General features: G+C 46.2%; 1 protein-coding gene across 1 annotated transcript in view; it reads left to right on the top strand.

Moving 5' to 3' along the window:
- The window catches only part of LOC147122704 (uncharacterized), a 204719-nt gene extending 188959 nt beyond the window's left edge, over positions 1 to 15760 (top strand). Inside the window, 2 exon segments of the mRNA XM_086009485.1 lie at positions 3947 to 4112; positions 13821 to 15760. Coding sequence (XP_085865611.1) covers positions 3947 to 4112; positions 13821 to 14018 — 364 coding nt within the window. The 3' untranslated portion in view covers positions 14019 to 15760.
- The last annotated feature ends 353 nt before the right edge of the window (positions 15761 to 16113 follow it).

The raw sequence follows: 16113 nt of genomic DNA, 5'->3' as shown, positions 1-16113 counted from the left end.
TAAGTAATAAATCCAGTAAAGAATTCAGGAGAAACTTCTTTACTCAGAGAGATGTGAGAATGTGGAACTCACTACCACATGGAGTGGTTGAGGCAAATTGCATAGATGTCTTTAAGTGGAAGCTAGAAAAGTACATGAGGTAGAAAAGAATAGAAGGATATGCTGATAGGGTGAGATGAAGGAAGGTGGGAGGAGGCTCGTGTGGAGCATAAACATCAGCATTGGGTCGACTGGCCTGATTCTGTGCTATAAAATTCTATGTGCTACAACCCATTTCATTGAGTTGTTTATAGGAACAAATACAAGTTTCCCCACAGTTCTGACCTCTTGTTGTATTGGGTAGTTTAAGGTAAATGCAGGTGTCCCGGTAGAATTTAGATAGAATGGCCCAAAAATTGCAGTCGGCAGCGTAGCTATGGAGTACACCACCAACCTCCGAAAAGAAATATGGACTTACCTTGTGCGAGGCCCCACACTACTCTTCGGCGCTGCAGAGTTGTGGGCAGTGTATTGCATCAGGAAGGCCAGGAGCGCAGTGTACAGCCTGTGCGTAAGAGAAGACGTGCCCACAAAATCTGTCAAAACTAAGCCACGCCCATAGAAATTTCTTTCAACCTCTTTCATTGAAATTCCATTAAAAAAAATTTAACAACTTTTAAAAACTTTTAAATATTTTTTTTTTAATTTAAAACTTTTAATTAAACTGGTACTTGGACTTATTTAATATATCAGCATTTTGTTAAAATAATGTAACAAAATATCAACAATAATTTGGCATCTGTTTTCCACTTGAAAGTTAAAAAAGATCAACGGAAAGATTCTCATCCTTTGACCGTCATGGGGTAATAATGTGTTTACTAAGGTGAAATAAATTGTTTAGCTGTTCAACTTTCTATTGAGGTTAAAACAGTTTCTATCACTTGGGAAGTGTATTAAACATTACATTATTTACATTTCATACTCAGAAACGTATTCCTTTTCTTCTTTGCACTAAGGAGCTTTGTAAAGCTTTGTAGTGTGTTTTGCTAGCCCAAAGCTGCACTTCAAACATCCCGGCTTTTTAAATTAAGGATGTGTTTGGTGTATTTTATGTAAATCAGGTAAGTTTTTTATTCTTTTCAGGCTAGTATTTAATATCCTGTCAAAGGTACATTAGTGAGAAAAGATAATGGCCCAGAAATTCGGGTCCCCACACGTGAGTACGCACTGCGCATGCGTGGGAAACCGGAACTTCCGTTCCCTTGAAAGAAGGGGTTGACAGGTGGAACGTGTGCACCGGAGAGGCATCGTGTGCGCATCGAACTTACGTTTTTTTTGCAGGTTTCTCCGGGAGGGTAAGTCTCCATCAGTTACACTTTTAAAAAGCAGGTACAAGGCCTACTTTTAACAAGGTAAGTGGTGAATTAATTAAAATTAAAACATTTTTTCCACAGGTTTATTATTTTTAAATACTTTAAAGAAAGGTAAGTTTACTTTTAGCCCCGTTAGAAAATGTAATTAATTTTTTCAAAAATTTTAATTATTGTTTAAAATAGTTATTTCATGTAATTTATAGTTATTTTAAAAATGTGAATTTTTAAAAATTTATTTGAAGTTTTAGTTATATTTTGGGGCTTATAGTATTTATAGGTTTGACAGCTCTTCCTGTCAAATTTATGAATGAAGCATTCCCTGCTACCATTGGCTCTCCATGGCCCACGTGATCCCAGGGGACGCTTCGAACTAACTGCGCCCCTGGGATACGCAAGCACTGCGCGCCAGCAGTTGGAGGAGGCCCAGGATCGGAGTCCCACGCGGGCCCACAGCTCAACGGCTGGCGCGCAAGGTAAGTGCAGGTCGGGGGCTTGCACCCGCGGGAAGCCCCCGACCCGAATTCCTGCGCCAATAAAATATAACAATAACTTTACGACAGATTGCGATTCAACAGCACTAAAATGCATTGGCAATGACCCTTTAGATTTACTATACCCCAGGCACGTAGCACACCAGCTGTGGGGCAGCTTTAAATATTATATAAAATAATTAAATAGCAAAATAGTTTTATTTCATGCATCTGGAGGATACATCTGTGCCAAATGCCCAGTTCTTGATCATATAATTGGAGTGCAGAAAACATTGATAATTTAAAATATTAATTGTCATATTTTATATTTTTAATGTTTCTAAATGTTGCCACTAGGTACATGTATTTTATTGTGCAGCGGTACCAGAACGGTTAACAATCCTTTCAGACGCACTGTGAAATCAGTGGAGAGACCACTTCGAGCCTATCCTCTCTGCTGCAAAAAAAAGCTTTAATTCTTAGGATATGTTAAGCCGTATGTGTTCAGCACAGGTAGTTTGTTTCTGTGGGTGGTTTTCTGGTAACAGTATCATTTCAACTTTATTTAAAATTACTGAACAATTTGAAGATTTTGCACGTTTTAGGGTAAAAGTTGTATTGCTTACAACTATATCCACTGCTTGCTCTCACTGTTCAATACAAATGGGTTCCTTTCACAGTGAAACAGGCTCCTGCGCCTACTTTCACTAACCGTAAAATTTTCGGACATAATTGCTGGGCAGTTGATGGGAAATTAGCACAACTCTGTGCCAGTAATGAGTATTTCCCTGTTGGTGCAGATCATCTGTCACGGCATACCTTGACAGATCGCAAGTTCAGGATTTAGCGCATACTTTCGTCAGAAGATCATTGTGTTAGACAGTGGCAGACAGTACACGTGCTGAACCTTACAGAACCAGAACCACTTTTAAGTACCAAAGTAGTATAATTGCTATGTAAGAACATAATGGCCTACAATTTGCTGCCAAAATAATGACGAGTTTAATGCCCTCTCCATTATTAATGTGCAACTTGTGGCAAGGAAGAGATACCCCATGAATTGTGAATCGGCACAAGTTGCTGAACGATTTGCATCGTACCACCACTAGCCTCACAAAAACAGCAGCTCGTCCTCAACCTCTTCATGAGTTTAATGAATGTGCTGTATTTGCACATTAATTGCCCATTAAACTCGCCACAGAAAGTTAAGTCTAGACATTAATAGCGTAAGTACCCTTTTACTGATGTGATAATTGTTAATGACTGCCCATCAAACTCTCTGGCCCAGAAAGTGAACAATGTAAACTATGGAGTCTCACTCCTTCAGGTAATATATTTTTGTCAGAGATTTTCAATATATCAAATTTAAAATGTTTTCTTACTTTACCTTTCTGTCTCTTTTTGCTCTCTCTTAATCCAATCTTTTTCTCCCACTCTCTTTATTTCTCTTTCTGTACCTGATTTGACATTGAATTCACCCACTCTAATTCATCCTCTTTCTCAGGCCTTCCTCTGTTTATTTTTCAATCCTTAAATCTGATTGGTTAAGGAGATATTGGTCCTGCCGTTCACTCAGGTCCTAGATGCCCTGTTGCCCTTGCCACACCGTTATCAGCTTGCACTTCCAGCAACTTACAGGACAAAAAAAGTTTGAGCTGAAAGGTGCAGGAAAAAGTCTAACTAACTAACTAATCCGAAATCCAGCCCAATAATTTTGGAATGAACAATGTTGTGATGGTCTAAAACATTGACACACCAATACAGAGCAGTGAGGCCTGGGTTAATGCCAGCAATTTTCCACACTGCTAAGTTCCCCACCTCAGGTGTGCCACCATGGGGAGATGCTGAGCAGAGACCAGCTGCGTCCCCTGTGGTTGGAGGTATATGTTATCATATATGTGAGTCCAGGATTGAGCTCTTCTCCCAACAGCATACCCGCAACAACTGAGACTCATCCATTGACTCAATGGGAGACTCTAACATCATGGGTACGAAGGAGAAAATGACACGGAAAAGAGAGGCTCATACTGTTTCAGTCCTGTCAGAGCAGGATGCAATAAATAAATATATTTAAAGTTCATATTCTGAATGTTGCTCAAGTTTTATTTGTGTTTATTTTTATAGGATTTATTTTTTGGGCTTCTTGGCTACAATGTGCCTTAATAGTGTGATGGGAGTCTGCTTCGCTTGGGACTGGTTTATTGTGATGGGTCGCAGCATATTCATTGGAATCGGCTTCATCTTCCTGTCTGTTATTGCGGTCACTTCAGGAATAATGACCGGCACATGTGTATGTACTGTTCCTGTCTTTCAGATTATAGTGTTTCTTTTGCCAATTCTCTCCCATTTTCATTCTCCCTCCTTTGAAATGGGATCATTCACCTTCCCGACGCACTTTCCAGCAAGGATCACAGGATTTTTAAAAAGAGTTTATGCTCTATATTCTTCACAAAATAAGCTCTTGGCGTAGGTCAGAGATAATTGTAGGATCTCAGCATAGGTGAGACATTTCCTCACAGGCAGAGAAGGAGGAAGTAACAGAAGGAGAGTTGACTCCTGACAATCCAACACACATTATAGAAACCAGTTACAGAGGCCTGGAAGCATGTTCCTCAATTAGGAAAAGTTGCTAGTTATAGAGACAATATAAAGATGGGAGCAAAGAGGCTCGTGTGGAACCTAAACACTGGCGTAGACCACTTGGGCTGAATGGCCTGTTTCTGTGCTGTAAATTCTATGTAATTAGTATTTAATTTATTTCAAAAATTAAACTATTGAAGTCATGAGAGGGGAAATAATTTTTAAAATAATGAAACATGGTGATAGTTTATTCCTGAGCTAATGGGCCAGGCCTGGCATGAAGCATCCATGATAAATCTTGTTTATGACTATAACAGGCAAGATTGTTCAACATAAGTAATAAAATTCAAATGCATTATTATTTTAATAATAGTGATTATTATGCACTTTCAATTACAGAAGCACAATGTAATTCTTCTACTTAATTGTTTTTATTTTATTTGTTTTAGAAATGCTATTATTTAGTATTATGCTAAGAGGAACAAACTGTATATCATACAGTTATATTATAAACTGCAACCTATATGGACTAAATGAATGGGATACGAGCTTTCACTTTATGCTAGCTTTGTTGCCCTCTAGTGTTTTACTGTGGTTAAAACTACTAAAGTTCATTAGAAACTCATAATTTTCAGTGAGTTTATCTCAGTGGTGTATCTGTTATTTAGGCATATGTCCAAAGCAGCACCTACATTTATGCTCTCATTATTTAATGGTGTAGGTCACATCGGCCGGAATTTTCACCTTAGAGTCGGGGTAGATGTGTGCGGGCCGCGTAGCCGGTCGCCATCCCAAAGTTTTCAACAGCGCATTCTGCACTGCGCATTTAACTGAATTGGATCAATTAAAACAGTCATGCGGGTTTCCCGGCCAGTTAAATGGAGCGGGTCTGATGACATCATCGATGACCCGCTTTCAGCTCATATATTTAAAGGAGCCTTGCACACATTCCAGTTGAAGGTTGTTGGAGGAGACATACAAGTGGTTGGGAGAGGTGGCTATAGCTATAGAAGAGATTCGTGTGGGTGCTAGCAAGGATGGAGTCACAGCACCAGAAGACTGTGCCCAGGCTCTCGGATGCCTCCCTGGAAGTCCTGGCCCAGGGAGTCAGCATGCGGGGAGGTTCTATTCCTTGGTAGCAGCAGGAAGGGGCCAGCCAGTGAAACCAAGAGGGCATGGCTGGAGATCGCCCAAGAAGTGAGCAGCAGGGAACGTGTTGTCAGCCACTCCTGGATACAGTGCCACAAGAGATTTAATGATCTCATGAGGTCAGGAAAGGTGAGTAAAATGCCACACTCACCGACATCCTGATGTGCCTGTCACCCCCAACCCCATCACTCTGCCTTCCCAAGCCTACTCCTGTACATCACTCCTCACAACAACCTACCTTGCAGGTGCACCCATCCCTCACTGTCTATGCACCTACTCACATCCCCATCTGACTAACCACCACTGACACTCACCCTCAGCCTAATGCAATCCTGCAATGCCACAGAATGAGGCCATTTTGCAATGTCACATCACTCCCTCATAGTCCCTCTCTACAGATGTTGGCCATCCAACCCTTACACTCATTCCATGATTCTCACTCAAAGTTCTCTTCTTTCCCTCCTTGCAGGAGAAGAGAGCACAGAACAGGAGAGAAAGAGAGCGAACCAGAGGTGGCCCTCCAATATACACTAATCTGACCCCAGCAGTGTAGGATGCACTGGATATAAGTAGAGTGACAGAGCTGCTGGCGATGGGAGATGGAGAGAGGGGGACCTCCCAGCAACCTGGTGACAGAATTCAATATCCCACGTGGCATAGCAGCCAGTGATATATCATCATGTGCATATGGTTAAACATTCTTATCATAACAGTTCTAATTCAAGTCTTTACTCTCCCACAGGTCCATCAATTGCCCCCACCCCACTGTCCAGCCGGAGGAGAAAGATGACTCCTCAGAGGAAGCGCCATTCTCTGAGGGTGCACCGTCACCAGACCCATGTGCACCCAGCACCAACGCAGATACATACACCTTGGTGGGTCCTGTGCGAGATAGAGTAGTGTTGTCACCTGGTGTCTCACAGATCACAAGTGAGCAAGAGCAGATGGTGGAGACAAGGGCAACAGTGGAGAGCCCTTGTCGGAGGGCACAGGACGCTCCAAGCTCTGCTCAACTGGATGCAGATGCTGAACCTCAGGGACCATCGACAAAGAGGTTGATCAACAAATGCACAAGGCTCTGGCAGCTTTTCCAGCAGTGATGTGCGCGATTGTACAGAGAATGGAGGAGTCCATCTCCAACATGAGTAGCACCATATCATAGGCAATGGCGACGATGTACTGTTCCATGGAAAGGATGGCCACCCGCATGGAGCAGCTAATGCGCCAGTTGAATGAGAACATGCTTGCTGTGAACAACAGATTGCAGACTCTTATTGACCTCATCGCTAGAAGGGATAGCAACGTAGATTTGGGCATTCATCACCCCACTGATGTGTAGCAAGGTGCTCTCCAGCTCTTTGCTAGCAGGGATGTGCGGGTTGCCAACGAGAGGGATGATGGGAAGAGGGCCACGGAAGTGGGGACTATTCTCAAAGCACTCCCACTTCTCCACCCATTGCCTCCCCCTCAGAGCTCCACATGCTGCCTCAGATGCCGATAACCAAGTCTGACCCTGCACAGTTGCAGGAGGAGCAGTCTTTGGCAGGGCCCTCATAGGCTCCAAAACCCAGAGGACGCCTGCCAAAAGTGTCTAACTAGTCGCAGCAGGGAAGTGAGCAGCCTGCCTCTACCTCTGCTGAAGCCACAGGGGTTGCACCTCGTAGAAGCATGTGGAAATGAAAAAAGACACAATCCTAGATGAACAAGGGTATGCCAAAGAGTTAGTGTTAAGTTTCAGTTCTATTTATGACGCACATAAATTTATTTCTTTGCACTACTTTCTCGTTTTGTCCATTTTTTTCCTGCTACCTGGGAAGTGGCCCTGTCACTTGGATGAATGGTGAGACATTATTTAACCTCAAGCAATGGGTGTTTGTTTGACTGGAATGGTTTGGTCATTTTAGGAATGCTTTGTGGTGTTAATGGGGACGGGAGGAAATTGGCACAGCATCTGGGAGCCATATGGGTGCACTGGTGCAACTTAACTAAATCATGCCATTATGAGTCCATCCCAGGCCTCCCGGGCAGCAATGTGCGCTGCTGCTGGTGCCATCGCCACCTCAGGTTCCTCCTCGTGTTCCACCTGTTCCTCCTCCTCCTCCGAAGAGGCTGTGCACTCTGTGCCTTTCTCCTCCTGCAGCTCCAATCCTCGCTGCAACACAATGATGTGCAGCGTGCAACATATGACAATGTTTCTGGAGATCCTGGCTGGTACGTACTGAAGGGCTCCTCCAGATCTGTCAAGGCATCTCAAGCGCACCTTCAGCATGCCAATTGCATGCTCTATGACACATCTGGTGGACATGTGGCTTTCATTATAGCGCTCCTCGTCCTTATTACTTGGCCTCCTCAAGGGTGTCATTAGCCATGTCTTCAGGACAGCCCTTGTCTCCAAGCAACCAGTCAGTAAGTCTGTTTAGAGGTGCAAAGAGCTGAGGGAGGGTGGATTGGTGCAGCATGAAAGAGTCATGACAGCTGCCAGGGAATCTGGCGCACACATGCATGATGATCTTTTTATGCTTGCAGATGAGATGCACATTGAGGGAGTGGAAGCCCTTGCAGTTCACAAACACTCCTGGGTGATCTGGGGGTGCCTTGATGGCCACATGTGTGCAGTCAATGATGCCCTGCACTTGTGGGAAATCAGCCAGAGCCGCAAAGCCGAGCGCCCGCTCACTAACACTGGCTTCATCAGTGTCAAAGTTTACATAAGTGACTGACTTGTGAAACATGGCATCGGTCACCTGGGTGATGCATTTGTGGGCGGCCGACTGTGGGATCCTGTAAATGTCTGCTGCAGATCCCTGGAAGGAGCCTGAGGCGAAGAAGTTGAGGGCGGTGGTGACTTTGACAGCCACTGGTAAGGCGTATCCACCAGGTCCTCTGGGCAGCAGGTCTTGTTCCAGCAAGCTACAAATGTCTGCGATGACCTGGTGCAATAGCCTGAGCCTCCTGAGGCACTGCTGCTCAGTCATGTTGAGGAAGCACATCCTCTGCCTGTATACCCTGTGTTGCGGGTATGGCCTCAGGCACGGTGCAGCCCTGTGCTGACCCCCTCTCCTGTGGAGCATCAGGTCGGCGAGGAGAAGGCTGCTGGTGTTGCTGGTGTTATTGTTGCTGGGGCACATCTTGGTCTGAATCTGAGGTCCAAGGTAAAATAACTTAAACAGCACCCATGCTGATCTAATAGATGGCAGGTAAAGTGGAGATCAGAGGCACAATCCTCCAATGTAGTGAGAGTGGCTTCCGAGGTTGCAGAAATCACCTGCAAACTCCTGAAAGCAAAATCTCTGCACAAAATGGTGTCAGCAAGGAAGCAGGTGTAAGGTGTGAGTATTTATGTGCTTTTTCCAGCTGTCATGAAGTAGCACAGTGGCCACTGAACTCCCGCCTTGCCTTCACAGGCGAGCTTCCTGAGGTCCGTGAATCCTGTGCGCAATCAGTTAAAGTTGAAACCTCACATTAAAAAGGCTGTTAAGGGTCTCTCAATGAGCAGTTAACTACCTCAATGAGATTGCCCGCCTCTCCCAAGCGGGTCCGTGGCGTGCTTCGATACGCGCCCCAGTTAAATACGGAAGTTGGCAGGATGACAGTAGTTCCTGACACACTGTCAATTTCAGCGCTTTTAACTACTGTCCCGCTCCCAAACCCGCACGCTGTGCAATGTGAAAATTCCGGCCATTGTATCTGCAATTCTTCACAGAATATATTTCTTACTGGATGTGATGTGATTTGAATGTGTCCTAAGAATACATATTGAAGTTATTGGGCTGGATTTTGCTACGGGGGCGGGTTGGGGTCGTGTTCCCCACATTTCGTGTTTCCCACACGAATCCTGAACGATGTGGGAAATTGATGCAATTTTGATTTTATAGCCCAATTGATTCCCCACGTGTGGGAACCCCTAGCCAGTGAGCTTTTCAGGTGGGAAGCTCGCCTCCGATGACATCATCACTGCTGCTTCATTTAAGGGCTTCCACAAGCCTTGCTCACTTCAGCAGACTGCCAAGCTTCTGGCCCTGGCAGCTGCTGCTACCATCATCAATGATGGCGACACATCGGAGTAAGGCATCCCCCAGATTTGACGAGGCAGCCCTCCAGGCATTGGTGGAGGGAGCGACAGAGAGCAGGGAGGTGCTCTTCCCCTCCTCGGGGAGGAAGAAGCCACCCCAGCAAACCAAGGCTGTGTGGCTGAGGGTGGCAGAGCAGGTGAACGCCAGCTCGAATACCAGCAGAACATGGATCCAGTGTCGGAAACGCTTCCATGACCTTCTGCGCACTGGAAAAGTGAGTATGATGTTCCCATCACTCTTAATCTGATCCCCATTGCCTTTCCTCACCAGCTCTCAGCTTTACCAATCTCTTCCTCCACATCCCACTTGACACTGACATCCATGCACCCTTTCCCACTCCCTCTCTATGGTCACATTCACCTAACTAATGGACTATGCAGCCCTCACACTCCCTATCACTGTCATGCTATGAAAACAACTTACATCACATAGGGAGGGCCCTTGGTCTTGCCATCTCACTCCATCTTTCTCTCCTTCTAAGCATCTATGCCATCGATTCTCTACACTCACTCCTTCATTCTCGCTCAAACTCCACTTGTCTCCCCCATTGCAGGAAAAGAGAGCTCACAACCGAACAGAGCGAGCCAGGACAGGGGGAGGGGCAGCCTCCTTAGCCCAGCTGACCCCATGGGAGGAGGCGATCCTGGAGATCGTCGGCATCCAGGACGACACACAAGTGGGGGACGGAGAGACCGGTGCAGCAGAGCAAGCTGGTGACAGAAGAGTTTTCCAACTCTCTCAATTGCATTGCATGACTCGCTGATAATGACTTGGAAGCTCTAGCAGATGGACCTCTGATCATCTGCAATAAGCACTGTGCAGGTAACCCTGGCCTCTCATCTCTGACACTTTCCTTTACTCCCCCACAGGACCATCGCAAGCTCCTGTCTCCAGGACGCAGGAGGAGGTTCAGCCTCAGCATCCAGACTCCTCAGAGGAAGCTGCAACCTCTGAGGGCGCAGCGTCAGCAGAAGGCAATGCACCCAGCACCAGCGCAGGCACTCACACCTCGGTGGGACCTTCGGGACATAGAGTAGTGTTGTCACCTGGTGTATCACAGCTCACAAGTGAGCCTCAGCAGATGGCGGAGACAGGGACAGCAGTGGAGAGTCCTAGTCGGAGGGCGCAGCACTCTCCCAGCTCGGCTCAGCTGCCTGTCGACCCTCTGCCTCTGGGTCCATCCACAGTATCAGCGGTGATGGCACTCCAGGAAAATATGTAGGAGTCTCTGGCAGGTTTTGTCTCCAGGGTTGCTGCGAGTGTGGAGCGAATGGAGGAGTCCGTCGCTAACATGAGCAGAGCCTTTGTGGAGTCATTGGCGCATCAACGCATTACCACGGAAAGGATGGCAATCTCCGTGGAAAGGCTGGCTACGGCCATGGAGGAGATAAGTCGCGCGAGTGTTGAAAACATGGTGAGTGTTCAGACTAGACTGACATCTCTGGAGGAGCGATGGGCAGCTATTGAACAGAGAAACCAGACCTTAATGGCAGTCCCTCTGAGAAGGACTGCCAGTCCCGACATGGGTCCCCATGGCTCCCCTGATGTGCAGCAAGGTGCTCTCTCGCCACTTGCAAGTGCTGAGGGGGACCTGACCCATGAGAGGGATGATGGTGGCAGAGAACAAGGAGGTGGGGGCTCCTCTCCAAGCGCTCAAACTTCCATGCCACTGACAAGTCCTCGGTCAGAGCCCCACCTGAGTCAGCACCCAAGTGAGATCGGCGTCTCAACCCCTGCACAGCCGCAGGAGCAGCAGACTGTTGCGCAGCCCTTACAGGCTCGCAACCCCAGAGGACGCCCGCCAAAGGTGTCCAGACAGGAGCAGCAAGGAAGTGAGCAAGGGGCCTCCACATCTGCTGATGCCACTGGGGAACCACTACGTAGGAGCACGCGTAAGAGAAAGAAACTGCACAAATAGTCACAAGGGTAGTCACTTGGGTGGAATTTAATGTGTTATGGTTGAAAGCCATCAGAATAATGTTAATAAATCATCTGTTGGCTACTGCTGTAGTTGTGGCGTGTGTCATTTCACGAATGGGACTTTCACTTTGAGGTCAGTATGGTGGTCACATCGCTAGAAGTCAGCTGGTTCCTGGCTATTGTCAGTGCTCAGGTAAAAGGATGCGAGGCAATAGTCCCTCATGGGCGAGGCTCAGCAAATCTGCCCAATATGAGCGCGTTCCTTGCATGCCGGCCACCAATGTTCTCGCACACTGCTGCCACTGGTTGATGAGCCTCTGCAAGATGTTCGTCTTCGCTCTCCTCCTCCCCCTCCTCATCTGAGGAGGATATGTCAGGAGCCACTTGGTCCTCGGCCATCTGCAAGCCACGACGCTGTGCCATGTTGTGAAGCACACAGCAAACCACAACGATTCTGGAGACCCTGGCTGCTGAGTATTGCAGGGCTCCACCTGATCTATCCAGGCACCTGAAGCGCATCTTCAGCAGACCAATGGTCTGCTCGATCATGGCTCTGGTGGAAAGGTGGCTGGAGTTGTAGTTCTCCTCAGCTGCGTTGGATGGGCTCCTCAGCGGCGTCAATAGCCACGTCCTCAAGGGATAGCCCTTGTCTCCAAGTAGCCATCCGTTAAGTTGGTGTGGCGGACTGAATAGCGGAGGCACAGTAGACTGGCGCAGTATGAAGGAGTCATGGCAACTGCCAGGGTACTTGGCACAAACATGCAAAATTTCCTTCTTGTGGTCACACACCAGCTGAACGTTGAGGGAGTGGAAGCCCTTGCGGTTGACAAAAATACCAGGATTGCGATGGGGAGCCTTAAGGGCCACATGTGTGCAATCAACGATGCCCTGCACCCTTGGAAAGCCTGCAAGATTAGCAAATCCAACCGCTCTCGCCATGACACTTGCTCGATCCTTGGTGAAATGGATGTGATTGTGCGCGATGGCAAAGAGGGCATTGGTTACCCGCTTGATGCAGGTGTGTGCGGCCGCCTGGGAGATGCCGCTGATGTATGCTGCTGATCCCTGGAATGAGCCTGAGGCAAAAAAGTTGAGTGCGATGGTGACTTTGACGGCCACTGATAAGGGGTGTCCAGCTGTTCCTCTGGGCTCCAGGTCTTGCTGCAGCATTGCGCAGATGTCAGCCACTATCTCTCGCGAAAGTCGGAGCCGCCTTTGGCACTGCTGCTCAGACATGTTGAGGTAGCTGACCCTGCGTCTGTAGACCCTGTTTGGGGGGTATCTCCTGCGCCGACGGCCTTCCATGCGCTGGCCCCTTCTGGCCTGTGCATCCTCAGGTGGGGCAGCAGCAGCTTGGCGCAACTGTTGTTGCTGCTGCTGTTGGGTGGCCTCATGTAATATCCAGAAGGGCAGGACAAAAATGGCTCCCATGCTTCTGGTAGATGCCTCAGTTGAGGAAGCGCTCAGTGAAGGTGGCGAAAGGGGTTTCCCAGGAGGTCACACTGGAGATGGTTGTCAGGCTGCAAACTTCCAGAGCTGTGGGTATGCCTTCTGAAAGATCCCCCCAGACCTGAGAGAGCAAAGTTATGCCACCTGCAATTAAAGCCTGTTCAAATCTGCCATTTAATGGTTGAGCTGCAGCTGCTACTCCGCAAGCCAGTTGTGCTCCCGCCACGTTTCAGATGTGTGTTTCCCACCAGGTGTGTTTCACGTGGGAAAACGAGTAAACTTGCAAGTGGTTAGGAAAATGGGATTATAGAGCCAATTGAGGGCTTGTTAAGGGCCTTAAGGGCCTATCCCGCCTCCTGGAGGCGGGACGGAGTCGGGACCAGCAGACACGAATTTAGGAAAATTGCGTGGAGGCGGGATGGAGGCGGGTTCGGGCCCGCACGCCAGTTTTGCGATTTTTATCCCCCACACGCCTCCAATCCCGCCTCCCCGGCCCTAGCAAAATCCAGCCCATTGAGTGCAAAATGAAAAATGATCACTTTTCCATTATCATGCCACATTCTGATGAACACATAACCATAAAATGATACAAATAAAATCTGCATTATGTCCTTTTTCTATCTCCATTTATACAAGGGGCACAGTAATTTGAGTTGTGCATTTTTAGTCTGTCCATTTCAATCAAAAATCACTGATATAATAGGAATTAAATTCCAATAAATGATGGATATATAAAATTCTGGAGAGATAAAGTTTTATAAACTCATCAAGATTTATTTTGCACTGTAAGTACTGTTGATAAGTCATTTAATTGTCATTGTTTACAGTTCTACGTGGCTGCAGTTAACATAACAATAAACGAACACATGAACCAGAAGAGATACAGTTATCTTTATGATGAGAATGGGCATTTTCATAACCCGTTCAACAGGGGTATTAAACTGAACCTAATGGAGTTCTTTCACCTCATCGAGCCACAGAAGGAGGATGAACTAAACACACTGGATGAACTGTGTATCATCTGACTAACAGCATGGAAATTATGCCAATGGATCAGATTTTCCTTCATCAAAATGGAAGCAGAAATATCTTCATTTTTTTTTTTAAAGTCCTGATAATTTCTACGATTTCAGCAAGAAATATAAAGATGCACTACTGCGAAACAGCAAATTCGCTAATTAAAAAAAAAACAAGGATTGATTTTTTTTGTGGACGCAAGTAGTTAAGTGCAGTGTCACTCTGCTGCTATTGCAGTACTAATTGTTTGCATCTGTGGTACACTGGAAAACCATTGAGAGGGTAGGCCAGAGAAAGCTGGGCTGGGTCACTACACACAACTATGTTAATTTTCATCTCCTGCCTGAAGCATTACGTTAATAAAATTCAGGGTACAAGTAAAGCCCTCCGTCAATGATCCAGTGCAGCTGCATGTTCTTTTTTCCTAATATTGTTAGTTTTAGTTCAGTGCTGTCTGGCCCATTATGAAGCTGCTTGGTCCTTTCAGGAGTCAAGTAAACAAAACTAATACTAAAAACATGGACTTTCTGAAATTCCACGAGGCTCATTGCAGGTGATCCCTGCGGGCATTTTATGCAAATATGACATGGCCAACCAAGTGTTATGTATACAATGATTTCCATATTCTTACAATTGCAATTACTTACTGCACTCTCGCCAAAAGTGCCAACTTTCACAGTTGAACATTTTAGCACCTGATTTTAGCCCTTGCACCCTGAAACGGCGAACTTGGGCAAATATACTATTCTCAGAAAAAAATAACTTATGCAAAAATTGCTCTACAGCAAATGTTGTTCTATAACTATGCATTGAAAATAGCTCTGTGTTGCAATGCTGCTTCGTATGGTTAAAGGGCTGAGATATCCACAACAGAGCTTTGGGTGATGAAATTTGAACTATGAGGATTGATTGGTATAATTTTGTTTACTCAGAGCATTGTGTATTTTGCTCAGTGCTTGCTTTTGCAATCTGCAGAAAATGACTTTTACACATCTGTACACAAATAGGAATTGCGTTTGCATTTTCAAACCTGCAAGAGGTATTTGACATAACAACAGAAAATGCTGGAAAAACTCAGCAGGTCAGGCAACATCCGTGGACAGAAATTTGAGTTGACGTTTGACACTTTAAGGGTGAACTGACACACATGGAATAACTATTGATAGTTTCTAGGATAGGAACAGAATATTAGATCAAGCCGGTTTAGTCGGAAAGGTTGGTGTAAGCCAAAATGTGTTGTAATTTATTTTGCTAAACCATTGATGTCCTAATGAGTTATTCTCTGTTGCTAGGCTAATGAAGTTGCTTTTTCCCTATTAATTCTAATCACATCATAATGACCAGGATACTAATGTAAATCTCTGATTTTGTTCAATTATTTATAAACTGTTTTCAAAGTTGTTAATCTCTGAAATTCAAACTTGAATTTGTTTCTGATGGTGCCAGTTGCATATATACATATCATTAGATGACACCCATATACCCATATAGGAGAGATACTATGGCACTTATCAGTGTAGGTGAGACTCGCAGGCTCATTCTTCATTAATAAGCCCCTCACTTTTGATGCTCCTGTCAGCTATGCACATTTTTTCCCCTGATGTGAAGCAAACCAATTGAAAACCAAATCTTCTTCTTCTTAGGCAGTCCCTCAGAACCGAGGATGACTTGCTTCCACATTAAAAATTAGTTCACAGGTGACTGATGAGTCCAATGCGGGACCTACAGTCTCTGTCACAGGTGGGGCAGACGGTGGTTGAAGGGGCGGGTGGGTGGGGTGCTTGGGTTGACGTGGCTTCCGCTTGCTCCCGGCAAAGAGACTCGAGGTGTTCGGCGCCTTCCCGGATGCTTCTCCTCCACTTTGTGCGGTCTTGGGCCAGGGATTCCCAGGTGTCGTGGGGATGTTACACTTTTTCAAGGAAGCTTTGAGGGTGTCCTTGAAGCGTTTCCTCTGCCCACCTGGGGCTCTCTTGCCGTGCCGGAGCTCCGAATAGAGCGCTTGTTTTGGGAGTCTCGTATCGGGCATGCGGACAATGTGACCCATCCATCGGAGCTGATTGAGCATGGTCAGAGCTTCGATGCTGGGGATGTTGGCCTGAGCAA

This window comes from Somniosus microcephalus, chromosome 2 (genome assembly GCF_052327205.1).
Source record: "Somniosus microcephalus isolate GS21.2 chromosome 2, FLI_Smic_1.0, whole genome shotgun sequence".
NCBI lineage: Eukaryota > Metazoa > Chordata > Chondrichthyes > Squaliformes > Somniosidae > Somniosus > Somniosus microcephalus.
This window is presented reverse-complemented; position numbering and strand designations above follow the sequence as displayed.